The 22,582-nt window shown below is 37.9% G+C and overlaps 1 protein-coding gene across 3 annotated transcripts; it reads left to right on the forward strand.

Moving 5' to 3' along the window:
- Nucleotides 1–3,551: 3,551 nt before the first annotated feature.
- On the forward strand, nucleotides 3,552–22,333 carry LOC102698526 (BOS complex subunit NCLN). 3 transcript variants are annotated; one of them, XM_015361588.2, is made up of 16 exons: nucleotides 3,552–3,698; nucleotides 4,793–5,062; nucleotides 6,988–7,178; nucleotides 8,878–9,022; nucleotides 9,800–9,897; nucleotides 10,865–10,942; nucleotides 12,067–12,170; nucleotides 12,446–12,534; nucleotides 12,907–13,046; nucleotides 13,949–14,127; nucleotides 14,783–14,870; nucleotides 16,258–16,296; nucleotides 17,454–17,653; nucleotides 19,608–19,661; nucleotides 20,511–20,589; nucleotides 21,584–22,333. In XM_015361588.2, the coding sequence occupies exons 2-16, from the start codon at nucleotides 4,942–4,944 to the stop codon at nucleotides 21,641–21,643; spliced, it is 1,665 nt and encodes a 554-aa protein (XP_015217074.2). In that variant the 5' UTR covers nucleotides 3,552–3,698; nucleotides 4,793–4,941; the 3' UTR covers nucleotides 21,644–22,333. The 3 variants fall into 3 exon arrangements, with proteins under 3 accessions (XP_015217074.2, XP_015217082.2, XP_006626750.2); XM_015361596.2 differs by having other exon boundaries at nucleotides 4,856–5,062; XM_006626687.3 differs by having other exon boundaries at nucleotides 3,553–3,698; nucleotides 17,481–17,653.
- The last annotated feature ends 249 nt before the right edge of the window (nucleotides 22,334–22,582 follow it).

Below are 22,582 nucleotides of genomic sequence, written 5' to 3' on the forward strand. Positions count from 1 at the left end.
AGTGGAGTACCACACATTTCTGTATTGAGACAACTGCCACAGTATTGATGATTTAGGTTCTAGAATAGTAAGTAAACTACTTAAGTTTGCATATGATATCAAAATGTAAATAACTTTTTTGAAGCAAAAAGTTACAAAAACTTCAGGACTTGGAAAACATCCAATGTAAACAAGCTTAAAGTGTAAGACACAGGTATTAAAAACATACATTGTAATAAATCTTACATAGGAAACAATTTAAAGTAACAAGTAAAAGGTTTATTCCATGCTGAAAAAAGAAAAAAGGAAATGCAGTGTTTCAGCTGTGGAGCCTTCTTCAGGTGTCAAGAAGAAGGTGTCTCACACCTGAAGAGGGCTCCACAGCCAAAATATTTTCTTTTCTTCTCTTTTCAGCAGGGAATAAACCTTTACTTGTTCCTTTGCAGCCTCCGCATGCTGACACAGCTCCCTACTTGAACAGTTTAAAGTAGCTACTTAAGAAAGTGGACATGTTCACACAATTTTCATCATTTAGACATTGGGAAGTAAAACAAAAATTAATCCATGTTAGTCAAAAGGGGTAAAATCCAAATCAATGACATTCACATAATTTTTCATACACCTTTACATCACTATTTGGATAGATTTTGTTCTTCCTTTACAACTTACATTGTCAGCAGTACCAGTCTTATGCCTCCCCTCAGTCTTGCATGCAGCTGTAGGTGAAACTTGAAATTGGGCTATAATCTGTTGATAGGAGTAGCCTTCATTAGCCAAAACTGACTTCTGTACTGGTCATGTGAGATTGACACTGTAGTATTTCATTTTTACAAAAATCGGTTTCTAATACCTCATTTGTATTATGTACAACTTTATCTTTTGAGTCCATGATTATTTCCAATACGGTAAGTGTTAAGCATCTTGACATTTATGCTCCTGCATGCTTTATTGCTTATATTAGATTGTTTATGGACATAGTCTTGTCATTTGATCTTATATAAAAGGTGGTAATTATATAATGCATAAAGCTTATTAAAGTATTAATGAATAATATTCATGCATGTGAATCTTTGTGACTTTTTAAAGGGCGGCTAGTCTTTGCTATAGTCATATTTGACAACAAGGTTGACTGCCTCATTCTAGACGACGTTCCTTAATGGCTTACAATCTGTAAGTTCATTAGGAGTGACCTTTATACAACCATTCACCATCCATCATACTGAATGGAGTTGGTGATACCTAGTGAGGAGAGGACAAGCAGGGCTTTTTGCTGCATGCCAGAGGTCTGAAGAGTTCTTCAAGAAATGGCTGGATGAGATCCTTGAATGAATTAGCTACTCACAATTGAGCAATCTGAATGGCGTCTTCTCATTTGCAGTCTTTTTAGGTTCTTACTGGAGAGCTGCAGGTTGCATCAGAATCAGACAGCAAACCACAAAGACCACAAAGAGGGCAATTGTGTGCTTAGTGCCAAAATGTTGAGTTGAGATTTTAAAGATGTGCTGTACAGCATATGTACCATATTGATACCTCTTATCGTCAAAACCTTAAATGGCAAAATCTACTGTATGACTGCAGTTACAAGGGAAACACAAATATAATTGCATATCAGCTGGTAAAGTGACCGGAGTGTTCTGTACAGTATCTTATGGTCTAACACACTCTCTGGAAATAATTTCAGTGATTTTAGATCTGATTTTAAATCTTCAGAACTAGGATGCTTGCAAACCCAAACAGTATATTCTAACTTTACTTCAATGCTTTCCTTCATCTTTGGAACTTACAAACAGTTGGGAACAGCACATTTTATTTATGTCTGGGCTTTATCACATTTCACTGCAGATCCTTTGAAGCATTCACTATAAGATTTATGTTTCTTATATGTAAAATGTTAACACTCTATTGAGAAGGATGCTGCTGATTATGTAGCATACCACATAGAGAATTTACATCACTTTTGGACTGACAGTTTAATTTTTTATCACATTTTCAGATGCACGCTTCAGATGCTAAGAGGTTCAGAGAACAGCACTGGGTGAAATGGGAAAGCTACTAAACTGGTACACTAATTTTAGCTTACAGGAGGCCAAAAGGTTGCTGGTACTAGAAGCACTTCAGATTAACAAAGCTTCAGGGCATATTATTATACTAATTATACTGTTACAAGTAGTAGCAGTAGTGTAGTACGGTAGTAGTACGGAAGTGTAACAAATTAAAAAATAAGATTATTTAATCAGTATAAAAATTGGGTTCTGACAAACAATTGCCAGGCAAGCAAAAAAGTAAAGACTAAAAATATCTATTCAGTCAAGTGAAACTGTGGTACGTGGTCTTTTATTCTACAGCACAACTTGATTATAAAGTAATAAAAAGGCCCAAATGTTTATATACAATATTAACACTAAATCACACTGTTCTACAACACATCATTTATAGAATAGCTACATTAAGAATCAATATTTACTGTACAATTCTTAAAGTATATCCTTATAATCTGAATACAAAAACCATAGAAAGAGAACCTGCATTCTAATCAACAAAATGGATGCTCAGCACAACTAAATTTCCCTCTCTAAACAGATGCTCACAAATGAACAAGAACCAATTTCCCTATTCTATACAGAAGCATCACTAAAATACTAGAGTTGTTTTTAGCCTATGGATTCTGATACAAAGGAAATCAGAATTTCCAAATAAAATGGCCGCAAAACCTCTCAAATATTAAAGCTGAGAGTTCAATAATCTTTCAGGGCTCATATTACCTGAACATAACCTGGTTTCAAATCGAATTTAAGGATGATGATGATATTATTCAGTCTTCCTTCTTTTCTTCACTCTGTATATCTGCTCCTGTATGTATTCTGTCCTGAAACATATTTTGTCCTCTTGTCCATGAGACAAGCTCAGTGACCCCACTAAGAACTTTCTGTGGAATATATGTTTTATTAAAGCTGTTTCAAAGATCCAGCAGGGACTTTTTCTAACCTAAGCTAATGAGTAGGACCTCCAATTGCCTTGGTTTCCATGCCATTAGATCAAGGTCACATTCTGTCATGGTGTGTGAGGAAGCCAATGTGCGACCGTTTCGCCACAATAAAAGACACGCAGGTGCCTTTCATCCCCAGCACATTCAAATTTCTTCTTTCTCATCTAGGGAATAGGAGCAAGATAGAGATGTTTGGAAGTTTAAATGACATTTCTTCATTTTTTTCAGGTCATTTTTTCCCTTGTAATGAATCTTTTATTAGTGTACAATATAAACTATTAATGTTCTGTGTGCATAAGCCAAAAAGAAAGAATGTAAATAAAAGTCATTTCATCACAAACCATTGATGGTATCAAAGTATATTTGTTTTCCCTTTTTTTGTCTACATTAACACTGTGAAGATACAATTGTTCAGACAATAATGCTTCATTCAACTGCTGTACCAGCATTCAAATGCTTTGCACCAATACTCCAGCATAATTACCTATGATAAGATAAGCCCTATATTCTTAAGACAGGATGGTCAGGCTGGAGGCCAGGAGAGATGGCGATTAGCTGTGCATCTGCACTGTCCAGATGGCTGAGTGGATTTATCACACTGTGCCCCATTCCCAGTCTCAGGGCAGCGGTCTTGTTTGCTGGAGAATTACAACAGTGCTGAAACTAGACACGAGTGGACAGAGACAGAGAATCTGTGCAGCTCTCCTGGATGTGAAGTAGCCAGAGTGGCCAGGTAAGGACTAAACTAGTCTGTCTCGTAGGGATCTTTTGTTTCAGCCATGTGATTAGAATCTCAAGGCTATCATGGAAGCAGTTTCCCAATGATAAAAACTTTAAAAGAAGTAAAAGCATTGGTGTAGTTCCATACAGTAGTTCTCCACAAAAGGAAATATGGTTGTAAATGCTGAGGTACAGTACAAGCCTTGTAGAAAGAGAAAAACTACAGCTCCTGCAACTGCTATTACAGCTCTTAGAGCATTACCACAGTCTGTTGTTTGTACATTTGCACTGTACTGTAAAATGTGAATGTGCCTGTGTCTTATATACTGTATACTGTAATGTCTACATGTTCCATACCGTGAGCACATATTGTGACTGTGTTGTGACTCCCCCATCTTTTGTATATTGTCCAATGTAACTATGTCATTAATGTTAATGCTCCTTTTGCACCTGTGTGGGTTTTGTGTTGAGCAGGTGCCAAATGTACCAAGGCAAATTCCTGTACCTAACACATACTGGCGAATAAAAGCGATTCTGATTCTGATCGCAGACCATAAATTAAGAAGAATAAGCATGTGTGGAAATAGAAAAATCTGACAATACATTTTAAATTCTTAGTCTATTGCTGCTTTCAATAAATGAGAATGCTAATTCATTCACACTTATGCGACAGAAAAGACTAAACCTAAAGAAGAGATAAGTAATAGGTTTATTCCATGCTGAAAAAAAGAAGAAAGAAAACACAACGTTTCGGCCGTGGAGCCTTCTTCAGGTGTTTGACACCCACACAACTGAAGAAGGCTCCACGGCCAAAACATTGTGTTTTCTTTCTTCTTTTGTTCAGCATGGAATAAACCTATTACTTGTTCCTTTGCAGCCTACGCATGCTGACACAGCTCCCCACCTGAACTACTAAAGAAGAGATTACAGTTACCATTGCCATTTACTATGGCAAAAGAGGGGAAACCATATTAACATGCCCTGTAGTCATGTATACTACAAAAATATAATGGCCTACATCTTACAGAAAAAGAAAGGAAAAACATGGAGATTTAAGGGTGGGGGGACAGTGAAGAATGGAAGACAAATCTTGCTTGTTGCATGTAGGTTTTAGACCCATCGAATTATTTGGTGAATGGTGCTGTGGAATGCTTGAACCTGGTGCTGCAGTACAGGAAGGTGAAGGGTGAGACGAGGGTAAACCCAGACCAGCGTTGATTGGAGTGGGGCCAAGGCCTGACTCACAGACTCCTGGGATGGCTGTGCTGCTCCTGCTGTGTGCGCCGGCTCTGCTTCTTCCAGCTCTGACTGCCGTCCAGGGTCACGAGTTCACCTTGTACAGGATGCAGCAGTACAACCTGCAGCAGCAGAAACACGGTAGGAAACTCCCCCTTTATACACAACCCATGCTTGGCATCATTCTCCCTGCTGTCTCCTGTCACAGGGGGCCTTTTGGGTCAAGAGGAAGAAATGAGAACTCCACTCCAAGTTATTACAGAGGAGTTTGGCTGTTAAGTGAAACCAAGCATAGATTACACATGGCCTGTAACTTCATACATTGTGCTGAATTGTCACCCAGTCTATAAAGGTAGATCTCCTATATTCTTACTATAGTAGTCCAGTAACTACTCAACAATGTTATTATTCTGTAAGATTATTATATATTGTAACGCAACGGGGGCTTAGGCGGGCGCCCTTGCCGCATTAGGTCGGCCCCCCACTGTCGGGGGCTCGAACCCGGGACTCCCGCGTCACTCAACAGGGACCCAGCCCAGTGAGCTAAAGAGAGATCTCTCCACAGCCCAGGGGCTGTGGTCTTGCTATTACTGGGAAGGGCGGTGACGTCACCTGCTCTGGTACGCCGGTTCTTACACAGTACCTGTCGGCCGTAAGCGTTACAATATTTAAGAGGAGATTTCCATGTGAAGTTGGAATTGAGTGTGCCATTTACAGTATGTGAATTTGGCACAGTAAATTTAGGTGGTATTGTTGAACTTTCACTGGCATTTAACATTTGTATAACATGTCTTGATTTTGCATTGGCATGGTTTCTAACAGTTTGTACAGTATCACTATTTTTACCATGTTTTCAGTGTGCTTTATAAAACTTCATAAAAGTGCTGCAGCACTAAAGAACCCCAGAAGGAGAGCCCCATCAAAATGTGTAAAGCTAATGGTTTACAAGGCCAATTGACTCAATCTTCCTGACAAAAAACAGCTTCCCATGACTGTATCCATGCTGTAGAGGACAAGCTGCATTACAGACTTGCTGATTGGTGATGGGTTGGGTTTCACTGATGGTCACACTGTGGATTATGTTGTTCAATGCTATGTATGCTGTCTGACACTTAGGGACCGGTTTGAATAGGCAGCTGTTGTTTGGATTGGGAAGGGTTTAAATTGAGATTAGAGATCTAGTAGAAGGTTATCATAAATCGGAGGTAATGCTTAGATTTTAAAGGGGCCCCTTGAATTTGCTTACTGTGCATGTGGGAAGGCCTGGTTTACACTGTGATCTTGTGGTGGAGTACTTACAGAGACAATGAGCCGATACCTCAGCTATATGAATATACTGTATATATAGTTATATTATACATTTTATATTTATATTTTATATACTTTTTATTACACGCCTGTGATGTGTTAACAACTATTGCCCCAGAAATGACGCATTGACATCAACAAACCATGAGGTTTACTAAAATGCATTTATGAATAATGATTATCCAATGCGGGGTGACACTGTAGCACGGTAGTCAGCGCTGGGGCCCTGTTTGGAGTTTGGAGTTTTTCCCCATGTTCATGAAAGTTACCTCTGGGTTCTTCAGTATCCTCCTACAGTTCAAAGGCATATAGTACTGCTAGGCTAACTTGCTTCTGATAAAATTAGCTCTAATCTGAGGCGTGTTTGTCTGTGTGGTCCTTTTGATGGACTGGCATCCCTTCCAGGTATAGCCTAGGGTTCCCCCACAACTCTAAATTAGATAAACATATCGAAAATGGACGAATGGATTATCCAATGCACAAATAGTGCCTAAAATGATTTCATCCCCTCATACTCAAGCTGTAATGAATGATATACTGTTGTAGAGTCCTTTAAGTGTCTATATCTTGAGAAAGTAAAATAAAATACAGAAATAAATCCAGAAAAAAGTTCTAGTTTTAAATTTATTTGGACTTATCGACGTTTTTGCTTTGTTATTTACTCCATTAGTAATGATAAAATAGATATGACCGATAGATGCCTATATGACCTGTTTGGTGGTGTTGTGGCCTATCTGAATTTGGTTCTGGTTCCTTAGGTTGTCGTGGAGCGCTAGTGGTAGCTGAAGCCCGCACCGTGGAGGAGAGGGTTCTGACTCGGCGGTGTGTGGTGATGAGGCTTGCGGACTTCACTCTGGACCGGTACCAGGATGCCCTGAGACACAACGCAGCCTCTGTTCTCATTCTGGTGCCACAAAACATCTCATCTGTCCCTCAGGATGTTATCCAGGTACAGTATTATAGATACCCCCCACATCACAAAATTATAATACAAAAGCACTCTGTTTATGGACCATGAAAAACAGTACTGCACTGTCCATATCAGGCTATTATACACCTAGATATTACAGATACGAGGAACTGGTAATATATTGTTGTGTCAAACGAATGACAGCAATTCAGGTGTCCGTGTAGCAGAAGTCTTTTTTATTACATATGCATATGGGAGCCTAGCTCTTGCAAGCCAGGCTCAAAGAATTATTACAAAGAATGGTCTTTATATACAGCAAAGTCTCTAAAACCTGTCCATAAAAGGGATTTGACATTGGCTGTGCACATGTCAAATCAGAGCAGTCAAGCAAGTTCCTAATTATTTTTGTAACTTTGCCAGGAACATATGGCAGTTATGCCTTGCAACATAATGTTGACAATTCAGTATATATAGGCAAAAGCAGAACTACATACTATACTTTCACAACCATTGGAGTGGAAAGTTACAAGATACAAGTGTATAAAATATAAAAGACTTATACCTAAATTAAGAATATTTCCCTCAGTATTGATAAACATACTTGTCCATATTGTTTTAAGACATAAAAAGAGAATCACATAATAAGAGTATCAAACAGATCTTTTTTGTTTTAAAAAAGTTTTCAATATAACAAATCTTCAAACCAAAAAAGGAACTGATTTAGACTAATTAATCATAAACCAAAACTTGCCCATGAATGAAAAATGTAATTTTAAAATGAATAATTATTGCAGCTCTACCACGCACCCAGACAGTTCTCGACAAAAAGATTTATAACCATTTACAAATCATTTAATTTCATTTAAAACCTGGAGCTGAGAAAATTGCTTTTCTTTCTGTGTTCAAATAGACATGGTCTATGTATGTGCTCTTCTTAAAATGTCTCTTTAGGTGAAATGTACAACAGCATTGACTTATTTACTGTATAAATACAAAGGATCAAAACAGATCCAAGGCTCAGACTCATTACTGTACTTAATTCTCATTACCATCAAAACATGCTGAAATATTTGGGGATCAAAATGAAGATACAAGCATCTTGAACTTTGCATTCTATCCCAAATTAATACCTTTTCATTGGAAAACATGATTGAGAATTATTTTATTAAAATTACCAAATGAAAATCCCTAACATGCACTTAAACTTAATAAAGTCCATTTTTGCATGGGCAAGCACACCCAGTAGGCAAACTGAGATGCTGCAAGAACTGATAGATACTGTAAGTGAGGCTTTACATAAACTTTATAAACCAATTATTTCAAATGAAAATGCTCTATGAAATACAGCATATCATGTCCATGAGCATTAGGTCAAAAACATTTGACAAGAAAGCTGACATTTTTAAAACATCCTATACATCTGCAGTCATCAATGTAAATTGTACAGAAATGAACAATTGTACTGTATATGTTCTGTACCTCTCTCTCTCTGCAGGATTACTAAACATGAAAACAATATCACAGATTAATGTAGTTTTCCATAAACTTTTTGTTTTCATTAAAACCAAATAATCAAATTGAAAAATTCAACTCATCTTAGATAAAAAAAAAATAATTTACAGGTTAGTCCACAGTATTCCTCTCTTTACCACACAAACTCTATCCTATATCACCCAAAAAACCTGAAATACACCCAGCTTCTAACATATGAATTCAGTCACCTTCTGTGTCCTGGCAGAGGTTCATGGTGAGTGAGGCAGAGGTGGTGATGAATGACACTCTGATGCCAGTCTATGCTGCTATGGAGGAAGAGGAGCTGCTCTCGATGTATGAAGAGATGAAGGCTGCCTCTCTGGCACTGCAGTCCTCCTCACCTCTGCAGGGTGAGGCACATTAGGGACCCCTTGAGGAGATCCTCTCCGAAAACTGTATTCCTTTCATGGAGAAACTTCCTCTAGTTACCCCGAGAATCCAAAAAAGAGAAGAGGAATTTCCAAAATCATAGTTGTTTTGATAACATTAATCTTTTTCTAAAGGAGTATTCACAGTGGTGTCAAACAGACATTGTAGGAAATGTCCAAATCACTGCATGTAATTTCCACAGGCTTCCTGATGTATCACTGTCAAAACAGAACATTTTCCATTGTACTCCTCTTTTCAATATTTTTCCTTTTTTTGTACAGATGCACAATTCTGTGACGGTCTTCTTCAGAATTCAAGCCATATTGTTTTAAACCACAAGTTATTCCTGACCTGCGTTTTGTACTGAGAAAATGTAGACCTAGAGTCACTGGCTTTGCAGATGACAAAGTTTACATATTAGCTACTATAACTGTCACCATTTTATATATAACGTCACCACTGCAATATAACGTCATATTCACTGCTCAAGTGTAGTTTACTTTGGGTTGTTGTGAGCGCCTTTTTCACATTTCTGTGGTTTTGAATATTTGTGATGTTTCTGAACACTGTGAATGTAATATTACTAAATTACATTTTTTCTCACTCAGAGCTTAATTAAAAATCAAAGTTGCTATAGTAGTAGGTAGGCTTTCAGTAAATTGTTGAAGCTCATAAAATACATATGTTATGCCTTATGATGGTGTCTAAGGTATCTACGAGTTCCACAGCAGTGGATATAACTGTGTTCTCTCCTTCAGTCCTTTCCAGCATGGTCACAGCAAATGGGTTCCAGATATTTGTTGGCAGTGATATTCCCATCAAGCCCATCAGTGACACAGCCTTCATCACTCTGGAGGTGAGATTGGCTGAAAATTGTTGTTTGTGGACCACATTCACGCATCATGTTTGTTAATTATTCTCAAGCATAGTAAGTACCTTATTTTGGGGAAAAAAGTTAATAAGATCAATAATAACCCAGACCTTAGCTTCCAGTCACTTTTGTCTCATTTTATGGTCAAACCATCCTAAGTCCTTTCACAAGGCAATAAGTACTACAAAAGTTGAATTACTGTAAGTAGCACTAATTTTTTTTAATAAAAAGTGAGCACATAATTAAAACATGATACCTGCCTGTGCCTACATTCTCATTTTAGATCAATAAAATCTCATTTTTATTAATTAAAAAGTTGAATTTTCACAGAACGTTGTAAATTAAAAAATGTTAACTGTAATTAACATTTTAATTTCTGATCTCCATCCATCACTGTACAGGAACAGCCTGTAACAATTACTTCAAGAGACTAACAGCAAGGATTGTTAATGTGTGCCAAAGTAACTGCAACTGATTCTCAGCGTTCAGCCGAAGACTAACCAACAGCTGGACAATTAGACAGATATAAGTTACACATGAAGGTCCCAGAACAGAACATTCTATACAGTACGTTTCAGGACCCACGCTGGTTCCATCAAATGCACTTATTTTACTGTATGGAAACATTGTGAAGAGCTAAAGTTATCCGATCTACTAAAATACAACCATATACAGTAGCTGCAGCTTGCAAAACATACGGAAAAAAAACATACTTCTATAAAACCACAGAAGAACTGGATTACTGTTCTGGAGAGTATTGTGAATGCACAGAACAGAGTTTGCAAAATAAAATAAAAAAACACTCTTTTAGCTTCTGAGAGCATACTATGCCACAAGTCAACATGAAATTGAAACAAAAATCAGACGTTGTGGTCAAGTTACAGAGTGATAAAAAGTTTCTGCTACCTGACCAGATAGATACAGTAGATCTTGGTTTTTAACTGTGTTACAGGGAGTTCTGTTTGGAACAGGAGAGGACCTGCCCACAGTTGTCATTACAGCTCATTATGACTCCTTTGGGATAGCGCCTGTAAGTCACCTTTAGGTCCTGTGTCTAAGCTAAATAAAATATGGCTTCTCAAGCCATTGTATAGGTACTGACTACAAAAGGCAGTATAAAAGGATTTTTGCAAAGACCAGAATACTGCTATGAAATAAAGGAACAGCTGACATATTGCAGATAGTTCTACTTTTTGGGTAACTGAAAGCAACATTAAACATCATGGGGTATTCTAAGGAACAGAAAACAAGTTAAGAGAAAAAAAAAAGAACAGCTTTTCTCAGAATGGAAGTTGTGCTGCTAAGATTTATGAGAAAATATCTGTAACAATGGGATTTGGTGCCTCAAGCAGATAAATCAAATCCTTCTGGCACAAGGATGACTGTTAATTACCCCAATTAGCCTTTCACTGCTGGGAAGCTGAAAAGGGCATTGTCAATTATCTCAAAACCATATTGTACTGTACGATTAGGAATATATTGTTAAGATGCCATTACATGAATTTCTACATTTTTTTAAGAACCTAAACATTTTCATACAGTGTGGCATTTTCACAATACTTGTTAGGAATACTTTGGTTTAAATTATAATTCTTTTGTAGTCCTCAGGCCACTACCATTGTTCTGTACTGTACTGTATACTATACCTATACTGTACACCAACATTCCAGCTCTTTTTCTTTGTCCTACAGTGTATGGCTTGAGTACTATTTTGAGCTAATTTTGTCACCCTCTGTTAACTGGAATTTACTTCAGAAAGAGATACAGTATGGTTTTGCCAAAACAGAATAATAAAAAGGTCAAAAAGAACTTAAGTAATAAAATGTGCATACAGTGTATTGTAAGAAGCTGAATGTTTAAGACAAAAAAGGCAAAGCAAAGTTATAGTACAAAGCAAAACAATATGTGCAGGTTTGCTAAATAGATATCACAGTTTTCGGCTTTTTGTGCTTTTTTGACTGTATCGGTACAGGATGACTATTACACCCACTGCAAAAGTAGATTCATGGTTGCTTATGAACAATCCCAATTTTATTATCAGAATCCTGTATTTTATAATGCTAATTTAAAATATAGTATGCCCGGCCAATTTCTGAAATGCTGAGAAGTAGAAATACCTGTTTTGCTTGCTGTGTAACTCTGTGTGCTTGACAGTGGCTCTCGTATGGAGCGGATTCCAATGCTAGTGGCGTGGCTGTTCTCCTGGAGCTGGTCAGACTCTTCCACAGACTCTACAGTGACGCCCACAGTCAGGCCAGGTAAATTACACTGAGGCCAGAGGGAAAGGAGCTCCAGGTTGAGAGTGAGAGGGAAATGTAATAAAAGCAATGAAGCAGTCCTGTAGGTGTCAGGCATTGCGAAAGGTAGGGAAGTGGAGATACAGATATCAGAGAAGTGTAGGTGAGGGATAACAGTGAAAGAACAGGGAGCGAGAGAACATTTTAGGACAGAGTGACTAACATTAGAAATCACTTTCAAACAAAAAAGAACAGTGAAGACAAACCTACAACAATATGTTTATTTTTTGTCTCAGGTACAATATTCTTTTCTCTCTAACGGGAGGAGGGAAGTACAATTACCAAGGAACAAAGAGGTGGATTGAAGAAAATCTGGACCACACAGGTGGGTCAGGAGGCGGTGTGTGAATTGTTTAAGGGGGACAGAGGACTGGAATTGGGGGGAAAAATCCATTGAATTTATTATTATTTAAGGAGGTTTTTTGATTAGTTTGTTCCTCTGTCTCCAGTGAAACTGGTAATTTTTCATTTGCAAAAAACTCTGTCCACATAATAAAAAAAAACACAGTTTGGGATTTTTAGAGATTTTTTTTGCTATTGTGACCCAGTCTATATCTGTGAGTTCCAGAACAGTAGTTAGAAAACATTACTATATAGAGGGAGATGCTAACTGGTATTCTCTGAGACAAATGTACCTTTACCAAATATGAAAAAAGACCAAACTGATGCATGAATGCCCTCTGTACTGTGTCTACAGAGTCTAGCTTGCTTCATGAAAATGTGGCCTTTGTACTGTGCCTGGACACATTAGCCAATGGTGAAGGGCTCTATCTTCATGTATCCAGACCTCCGAAGCCTGGAACAATACAGCATGCTTTCATTCAAGAGCTGGATCAGGTAAGTCTTGTGCTAGACTGAGTTTTCTTTGTGTCCCAGACTGACACCAGTTTTGAAAGTCCTATTCTGGATGTGCTGTCACTTTCACAGGAGAAAGATATATGAGCAATACTGTCTCCCTTGGATTCTGTGGCTACCACATATCCAGATGTGACAGAATTCCTCTTTTTTATTTGGCTGACACTTACAGTATATCCAAAGCAACTAATATTTTTAACCTTTTATGGCGAGACCAATCATTTTCGAAATGCATTTCTCAAGTCCCAAACTATAGAAATGATCCTGGTATTTTACTGGAACTATTCAGGCAAAGTACAAAAACACCAACAACAGTGTTTTACATGGGATTCAAACCCACAATCTTCTAGTTATAAGTGTGGGTACCCTGCCGCTGCTACACAATGTTGCCAAATACTGTATTGAGTTGAATATGATCTAGGAAACACCAATAGATTATTACAGGGTTAATATCTGATAAGTGAGAATTCTAAAATGGATTTTATTTGAGTTTTGATAGAAAGTTAACTCTCAAGCATGTGGAATAAGAAAGTAATATGATACTTACATTAGGTGTACCTACTCTGTCATTGATATTGTTCTTTATGGGATTTACAGTATACAGGGATTTGTGCATATTTAAAAAAAAAAACTGTAGAAACAAAAGGCCTTTGGCCTCCACAGCTTTGATCCACATGGTTCAGGAGTTTCTGTTTCACTTGAACCTATCCGAACCAGTGTGCCATAATCATTCTTCTCTGTCCAGCAATGGCAACTATTTAAAGACTGATAACACCTGCCATTGACAGCAGCCATTGAGTCATACAATTACGGATTCCAGGCTAGGTCTACCCTTTCAGGTAGAGTCCAGTGAGTATTTCTCCTTTTTTTTTTCTCTCTGGAAGGTGATATCTTCCCGCTTCCCTTCAGTGAAGTTCGGAATAGTCCACAAGAAGATTAACCTGGGGGAGCGGGCGCTCTCCTGGGAACATGAGCGCTACGGGATGCGTCGCATTCCTGCCTTCACCTTGTCCCACCTGGAGGATCCCCGCAGTGGGCTGAGGGGCTCCATCCTGGACACGGTGTGAGTCTCAGCAGTGGCTTCTCCTTCCTCCTCCTTCACAATGGAAGGAGTAATTCTTTAAATACTGTGGCACCTGTCAGATCAATTTTTTAAGTTTGGTTCAGAAGTATTATTAAGTGTTTTTGCTGTGGTTTCACTTCAAAGGTAAAGTTCTTCTAACAATATTTGATTATTAAAAAGGTTAAAAAAAACTAAAGTACATAAAACCAAAGGTGAGAGAAAAGTGACATCATAAATACATTGTGTACATTTATATAATTTCATAAATATATAGTTCTTATAGTTTAGTCTATATAAAGTACCGTAGGTAACATATGAAGATAATTTCTTTACTCTTCTAATTGTCTTTCAACTAAATTAATGCGTTTTTAAAATCTAATTTTGTTGGAACAGTAGCCAAAGAATTTAAGTCACTTCTCTGGACACTTTTTTGTTGTCCAGCTGAATTTCCTATCTTATTTTTACCAGACAAAAAGTTTGTCTACTTTGGCTTTGTAAATTATCCCAATCCCTAAAATCTGTGTTTGCTTGGTATTTGTTTGTACTTAGGTGGAGGGTCGAAGTACAAAATTAGAGAAGGAATTAAACTTTGCGATTTACAGTAGAAAGTTTTACGTTTTGTGTGTATGAGTGAATCTTGTGTCTTGTTCCTAAGGACCCAGACTGACATGAAGAAACTAAGGCGTAATGCTGTTATAATAGCAGAATCAATGGCACGATTCATGTACAACTTAACTAAAAAGGTACAGTATCTTTCCTTTTTGTGTAGAATTAATTTTAAAATACAGTATGAACAAGATGTGCTCATTATCTAAGATAAATATATTTAAATACTGTAATGAATAGGGGTGCGGTAATTAAAAAGTAAGGCGGTTATTCAATAACAAAATCAAATAAGAATCAGGTCCAACTACCAACTTACTAGGTACTGTAAGCAAATAATGAAGATTAATAATTTCACCCCCTAAAGCCAGGGATTTACTGAGCATTACACAGTGCAGTATGTGTGCCTTCTGCTTTCCAGCACAGCTTCATAATCAAGTAATGTCAAGATCCAAACTTTAGAAAGCACTAACATTTATCAACAATAAATAACACAACGTTACAAACACGCAACATTACACAGCATACAATGGTTACAAAAATTAACAGGTCTGTGAGCTCTAGTGCCCTGTCTTTTACAGACATAGGAAACATAGAACACTGTACTATCCTTTTAATCTAAATACAACACAACACCTTAACAGGTGTTGGCCAAAGAGAAATAAAATGCTTCCTAATAAATAAAATACTTAACCAGGACTAAATCTCCCTCTCTAAATAGATGCTCACAAATGAATGGTGACAAATTTATCTATTCTAGAGAAAGGCATCACTAAAATAGGAGAGACATTTGTCGATTGAGGATTGGACAACAAAGGGAATCAGAATTTCCTGGAACAAATAAGACAGTAATCTTTAACAAAACTCAAATGGGTCGAAACCCATTTAGATTACCTGGGCAAAATCTGTTTTCAAGCCTGATTTGAAAGAGGTACTCCATCACAACACAAATGTCAGTGATGATGATGAATGGTGATGATGATGTTCGTTCCTGTTCTTCCTCTGTATGTTCCTGTACTTTTCTGTGGTCCATTACTATGGAGACCAGGTTACAGACCTCATTAGGAATGGCCAAACAGTGAAGTTATTTAACCCAAATAAATGAATACACTCATTTAATCAGCTGTACCTTTTGCCCTGTTTGCTTCTCTACAGTAGGTCCTCAATAACCCCATTGACAGCTATTGCATACTTCATATGAAACTAGCTCTATTTAAATATCTGTCTAAATGGATCAGTAGGAGTTTCCATTATATTCATATCCACCTGTCAATTCTTCCATTTCATGGTGCATGTGGTACCGTACAATGAAACATTGTTTAATTTAAATCTGTTGCTCACACAAACGCAAAGTTAGAGAAAATGTTTTTGGGGTTATGCCAGACTTATAATTATAATCACACTGCAGTGATACACATTTTTTCAGCTTTCCATGCATTTAGAATGCAGGACTTGAAGTAAGCTTTAATGAATAAAAAAGCATCTCTACTAACCTCCCACTGGTGTTCAATTTCATATTTATTTCAGGGTTCCCCAAAAGAGCTTCCTGTTTTCAGAGGCCACATGGTAAGAAAATCATGCAGTTCTAAATAACAGAACAGGGAATACAGGAATACTATCAAGAGTTTAGGAATTCTATGCTGCTGCCCTCCAGTGTTTGTAACATGCCATTAAACCAGTTATAGCAAATGAGTGCAATCCATCTACAGGATCTTATCCCATCTCCTGTTTTTGGAAGTAAGAAAAATACTTTAATCTTTGCATTTTTTGTCATTATTTGTAAGCTTTGTGTGTGTATTTAGTATTCTTTTCCTTTCATTGTTCTGATACATTAACATATTTACATAGTGATAACTAAACTAAACTTTGTTTTCATTCCTACTAAATTGTCAATTGCTTAACACCTTGCCTTTTTTCAAGAGCTGAAAAAAACTGAACAGGTCAAATCACCTGATTATGCAGTTAATTAACAGCTAAATTAAATAGAGTTCAGGAGGACATAACACCAGAAAAGACAAGGTCTTTCAGATTGTGTGTCCCCACTGGATGAGCTTGTGCTAACAAGGCAAGCGAAGCCAGTAATAGAAATATTCTGGCTTCCCAACATGAAATAGAAAAATGAATGTCTCTGCTATCACCTGACGGCATCTGACTGTGCTATAAAACAAATTTCCCACATAGGACAATAAAGCTTAAATTGAATTGACTATAGATAAAGTATAAAACACTGATGTGATTCAAGGGAATAATAATAACTGTAAAAATAGTACAACATCTGTATTTTCACAGTCCCCCAAGTGCAAAGCAAACATTCGTTGTGGTAGGGTGCTCCTTCATAGCACAGGTACTGTGTCTTGGTTAACTATGCTGGCAGGTCATTGATTGGCATTAAGAATACTCATACAAGTAAATGTTTTAAAAGCTAAGTTTGCAGAATTGCAATCCTTTCCCAATAGGTAGGAATTTTGGATTGAGTTCTTTGGGCAACATGATGAAGTGAAGCTTTAGCTGACGTGAGTTTAATTGAATTTTAATTATAGAGTTGGTGTTTAATGATTTAACAGTCTAAATTTTATAATCTGGACTGCTCGTACTGTACAGTCAGGACCACGAACACAGGATTCATTTTTAAAGATAACAGGCAACATTCATGTTATTTTAATTTGTTCTTCATTCTGCATGATCTTCGGTTGTTCATGTGAAGTCATGGTTGTGCCCTTCAGGAAGGGTTGTGTCTGTGTCCCTTGCAGGAAGTCCAAGAGAGCCGCTTGTCCTCCCTGATGTCCTATCTGTCCTCTGTGCCACGTGCCTCTCAGCTCTTGGACCGGGAGCCCAGCCTGCAGCTCCTTATTTCCACACTAGAGCATGAGTTCAGCCAATATCTCCAGCATGTCCAGCGCCATGTCTTCCGCACCGACCGAAGGTATACTCTTCCAGCTCCAGCCACTGGACTAGTCCAAATAATGTTATACATTTGCAGACGGTGGTGCACTGCTGAGCATTGCTGACTCACAGTGCTGGGACCTTGGGTTCGATTCTGGACCTGGCAGCCCCAGGAAAATTGTCCCTGATGCAAGCGTGTGTGTGCTTGTGTCTGTGTGTGCCCTGCGATGGATTGTTGTTCTGCTCAGTGTGTATCCTGCCTTGCTGGGACAGTCTCTGGCTCCCCTGAGACCGCTTATTTGAAGAAACAGTTATAAGATGAATGGATGGATGTGCAGATACAGTACCTGTATAAAAGAAGAATGTTTTATTATAGCTTTCTATTCTTCTATTCCATCACTGACAATGTACAGCAGAAAAGCTCAATAGAACACACATGGGGATAAAAGGAGGACTGTCTTTTGTTTGGCTGTTTACATAATTAAATCAGGCTTCCAAAACTCTCTGGCTGAATTCATGGATTTTGATCGTATAGCATGACAGAACTAACTCACCTCTTAAAATAATGAAGTGTTACGACGTGCCTGAGCACAAGACTCAGCTGTAGTGATGATCAGGTTGGAATCTAAGTGCTAGTGATCAGAGAGTTGTGGAGGGTTCTGATGACACCTTAAGGCCTAGTTGTCGAAGCTCTCCAGAGACACCCTAGGGTGCAGTATTAAGTGGTTGTAGAAGCTGCAGCAGAGCCTAGCAGAGATCTGCTAGTGATGGTAACAGTCACAAGTGAATCAGGCTGCTGACTAACAATATACCGGCACTGCCATAGAAGTCACAGCATAGGCTGGAGACACACTGGTAGCGTCCATTGCAGTTGCAGCAGAGGTAGGCGGCCAACTGAAAGGGGCTGCAGCAGTCACTGCAGGGGAAGGCTGCTGACTCGATGCAGACTGGCGTAGGTGAAGGGTCTGCAGCTGGAGCCAGGCAAGCAGAATGAGGCAGTCGCCCGGGTGCGTGACAGGAGCCGAGCTGATCAGGGTGCGCACTCCTAGGGGATCATGCTCCAGAGACCAGGCCAAGCGAGCTGTCAGGACGGACTACAGGAGGCAGGTACCGGGGGCCAAGGACTGAGGCTGAGCAGTGCAGTAACTGGCTTCAAGCTTGTAGCAGATCGAAGTTAATATACAGTAGGAGTCCCAGCAAAGGTTGGCTGCTGACTTGTAGACCCTGTAGCTTAATTGCAGGCTGATGTGAAGACTTGTTGCTGGCTTGCAGCAGACTGGAGTGGCCGTAGAAGTCACAGCAGAGATAGGCTTCCAACTGAAAGTGGTCTGGTGAAGCTGTAGTGTGGTCAGAGCAGTACTGCTGCTGGAATTACAATGATAGAGACATTCCAGGTTTAAATAAGAGGTGTGCTTAATAGAATAATTGGGTGCCCGATTAGTCGGGAAAAAGGATGGATCAAAAGATGATGGGACCGCATCCTTTAGCCACAGGACAACCATGATTTCTTGTGGGAATGCTCTCAGTCTCCCAGGGCAATCATGGGCTACGAACCCCTGCTGGCCTATGGCATAACAAGTGTTCAGCTTTGTCTCGGTCTTAAAAATAATTGTGCACAATCTCAGCACAACCCAACAGGGTGAGTCATGTGTCTGCCTCTGTTGGCTACTTTTACTTTGTTTTCATGGTTATGCTACTTCACTGTTTGAGGGCAAATGCAGTATAGCTCTGAAAGTCAGGCTATTTGAAAATTCATTTCCTGGAAGCTGTGAGAAGATGTAAATCATAGAACATAAAGACATTTAAATATTCCAGCACTTCCCATGGAGTAAGTGAAACCCACATCACTTCAGGCTGTCATAAACATTGTGAATGTTTTCACTGGCTTAGGAATATGTTTTATATACAGTACTATATATACTAAGGCAAAAACCTCAGTGACACAATTAAAAGGTTATACTTCCTGTTTTAATTATTTATTTTTATTATTCTAGGGATCCAGAAGTTGTGTTCTTTGATCAAATGAAACAAACCATGATGATGCACAGGTCTGTGGTTTCAGATGGATCTTCCTTTAAGCCTATGTGCTGTCTTCTGATTTTATCTAAAGTTCAGAAACATGGAATGCTGAGCCCTCCTTATGATATAAGAAAGGTCACAGAGAAATAGAAGTAATTTGGTATCATGGATTGAGACCATAAGGTCAGATGTGCTGGTCCAGTGTGATCTAGTGACATTGTAGTAAGTTTCTTTGAAAAATATATTGAATTGATAGTGTGAATATGCAGTTTGTTCCACATTCTCACCCTTGGCCTCCACATTTAAATTCTTGAACTTCATTGTCTTGTATACAAACATGCAGACTACACTGACCCTTCTATAAATTCTCTTAAACTGCACTTTTTCTTTGAGTTATGATGATAAAGAAGTAAGGACTCCCACTGGGCAAAAAACTACTCACAGTGTTGAGAAAGAGTTTTTTGGACTTTCAAAGAGAATTATTAATCAAGGAGGTAGAGTCAGCAATTATCAACTGAGGGATTCTTTATGTACAACGTGAGCCCACATCCTCATTTCCCTACGATATTTGCATTTCTAAAACATTATATGAACTTCTGAAGAAGGGACCTGCTACTACTTACAGTACGTAATGTGTATATGATGTTAGGTGTTACATGACCTATACTATCCATGACCAACTACTAGTAGCTACTAGTAGCACTCTTTGTGTGCAGCTGACCGATTGCTCCTAGTTGGTGGCCTCAACTATGAGCAATGGTGATTATTATTACCATTGGTAATTATTAAAGTACGTGCTGGGCTGTTATCTGCAATTTCTATACGTTTTCTTCTTATGAAAGTTAGCCTTGTTTGTGTTTCTTTTTTTCTTCTCTAAGAGTGAAGCCTGCAGTGTTCGACCTGTTCCTGGGTGCCTGTATTGCTGCATATCTTGGAGTAGTGTATTATGCCATACAGGTGAAAGTTCACTTCTTCTTTAGAAGTTCCCTTTTTATCTTAATAAGTAAAAGGAAAAAGGTCAGGTTTTTGCTATTCGTGAATCAAATAGCTATATTGTTCTAGGACAAAACACAACATTTATTTTATGCTTAAAAGACGAGTAGATGTGTAGATTTTAAAATCATTGGGTTAATGATGGTTCAACATATTGTTCTGACAGAAGTCCAGGAAGAAACAGAATTTAAAGGAGCAACATTACAATGTATTTTGATATATACTCAAACCAAAACTAAACTAACAAAACTTTCAGAGTTACTTTGAAACAAGACAGTTTCATAATAGGCCTCTTATTCTCTTTATTCTGTGAACAAGAGCTCCTGCCATTCCACTCAAATCTAATGTTTTATTAACTAGCGTTGTAACATTGAGTGGCTACGGATAACATTTTAGCTAAGTTGAATTGCTGAAAGGCATAAGCTTTTGTAGTGTAGAAAGTGTAAATAGTCCTGCAAATTCTAGACTCTAGAATTTGAATATACAATATTTGCTTGGAATGACAAACAAAGTCTGAGTTACTGTATGTATTAGAAGAATTAATAGGTGCAAACATACAACAAATAATTCACAATTTTGGAGACAAGTAACATTTTCCTTCATACATAAAGCAGATAGTTTCACGGACTCTCTTATACACTTATTGTCCTTTTTTGTCACATAAAAGATATTGAGAAGAAGTTACAATACATTACAAACTTCAAGATTGATTCTTATAAACTGACTGCATACAGTGGATCACTCTTAGTCACTAGTTTTGCTTATTTATAAAATGCAGTTATTACAGAAGCATTCAGATGGACAACACCAGATGGAACTTCCCCTCAAAGGCAATTCTGGTGGATCTGGAAATTACAGAGAATTAGTCTGATGTTGTAATGACTCATGTGGTTAGCTCCCAAATAAAACAAATATAGGGAATCAAAGAATAACAGTATTTTTTCCAAATTGATCTCAGAATTTAGGACACATATATATGAAGATCACGAAGATGGCTATAAACCCAAAACAACAGTGAAGCCCTGATTCAGCTGGAGCTTGGAAGAAGCAGAAAAGGCACCGCTAACCAGAGAGGAAGGCCTGCTGTGGACCAGAGATACCTTAGAGCCACTGACAGCTGCCATTAACTTTAGAGTTCACTGTTGTGATACAGGAGGGACAAGCACAGCGAGGGATTTCCTTTTCAATCTAAGATTTTCCAGTTTTTGTCAAAATTATTGTTTTTATAACCACTTTTTTTTAAAGTGTCAAACTCTAAGGTTTCTTTGTCTGGGATTTGATAGAAAATCGCTATACAGTAGTTACTGTCCATGATACTGTATGTCGATATACTATATGAGGTAACTGAGGAATGCTTAGGGAGAGATGTGTCTTTACTCTTGTATTGGAGGGTATGAACTATCGGAGGAAACTATTTAGAGCTGTTTATTAAATGTGACATGAAACAGAATGATGCGAATGCTGATAGAGAAAATGAAAAACTGCAACTTAATTAAAGAGAATCTTGGATTAATTTAAAAGCTTTTTGGATAAATTGAAAAATTCTGTTCATTATTGTAGTCTTCATGGTTCAGTTCAAATGATGGCAATACTTGTCTTTAGGTGGTGCATTAATATGAGGCATTAATGTATTTAAGCCCTATTGTATTGTTTTTAATAATGGGAAGTTGCCATATACTGTAAACTTGATACTCAATAAACCTTTTAACCAAACATTTAACACTCCCTTACAACTCAACATTTAAATGATTATTTACATATGCTGGGTATTGTTCAATATTGTTGGACATGGTTTTTGGTAATTAATACATCAGTACTTTACAGGAAGAAACTTTTTTGTGTGTGGAAAAGATCTGCACTGGATATCAAGGAAGAGAACATACAGTAGTTAAATGAAACTTCAGTAATATTTTTAAATAAGGCGTGATGCAAAACACAATGGACATTTGTTTAAACA

Source organism: Lepisosteus oculatus, chromosome 3, assembly GCF_040954835.1.
Source record: "Lepisosteus oculatus isolate fLepOcu1 chromosome 3, fLepOcu1.hap2, whole genome shotgun sequence".
NCBI lineage: Eukaryota > Metazoa > Chordata > Actinopteri > Semionotiformes > Lepisosteidae > Lepisosteus > Lepisosteus oculatus.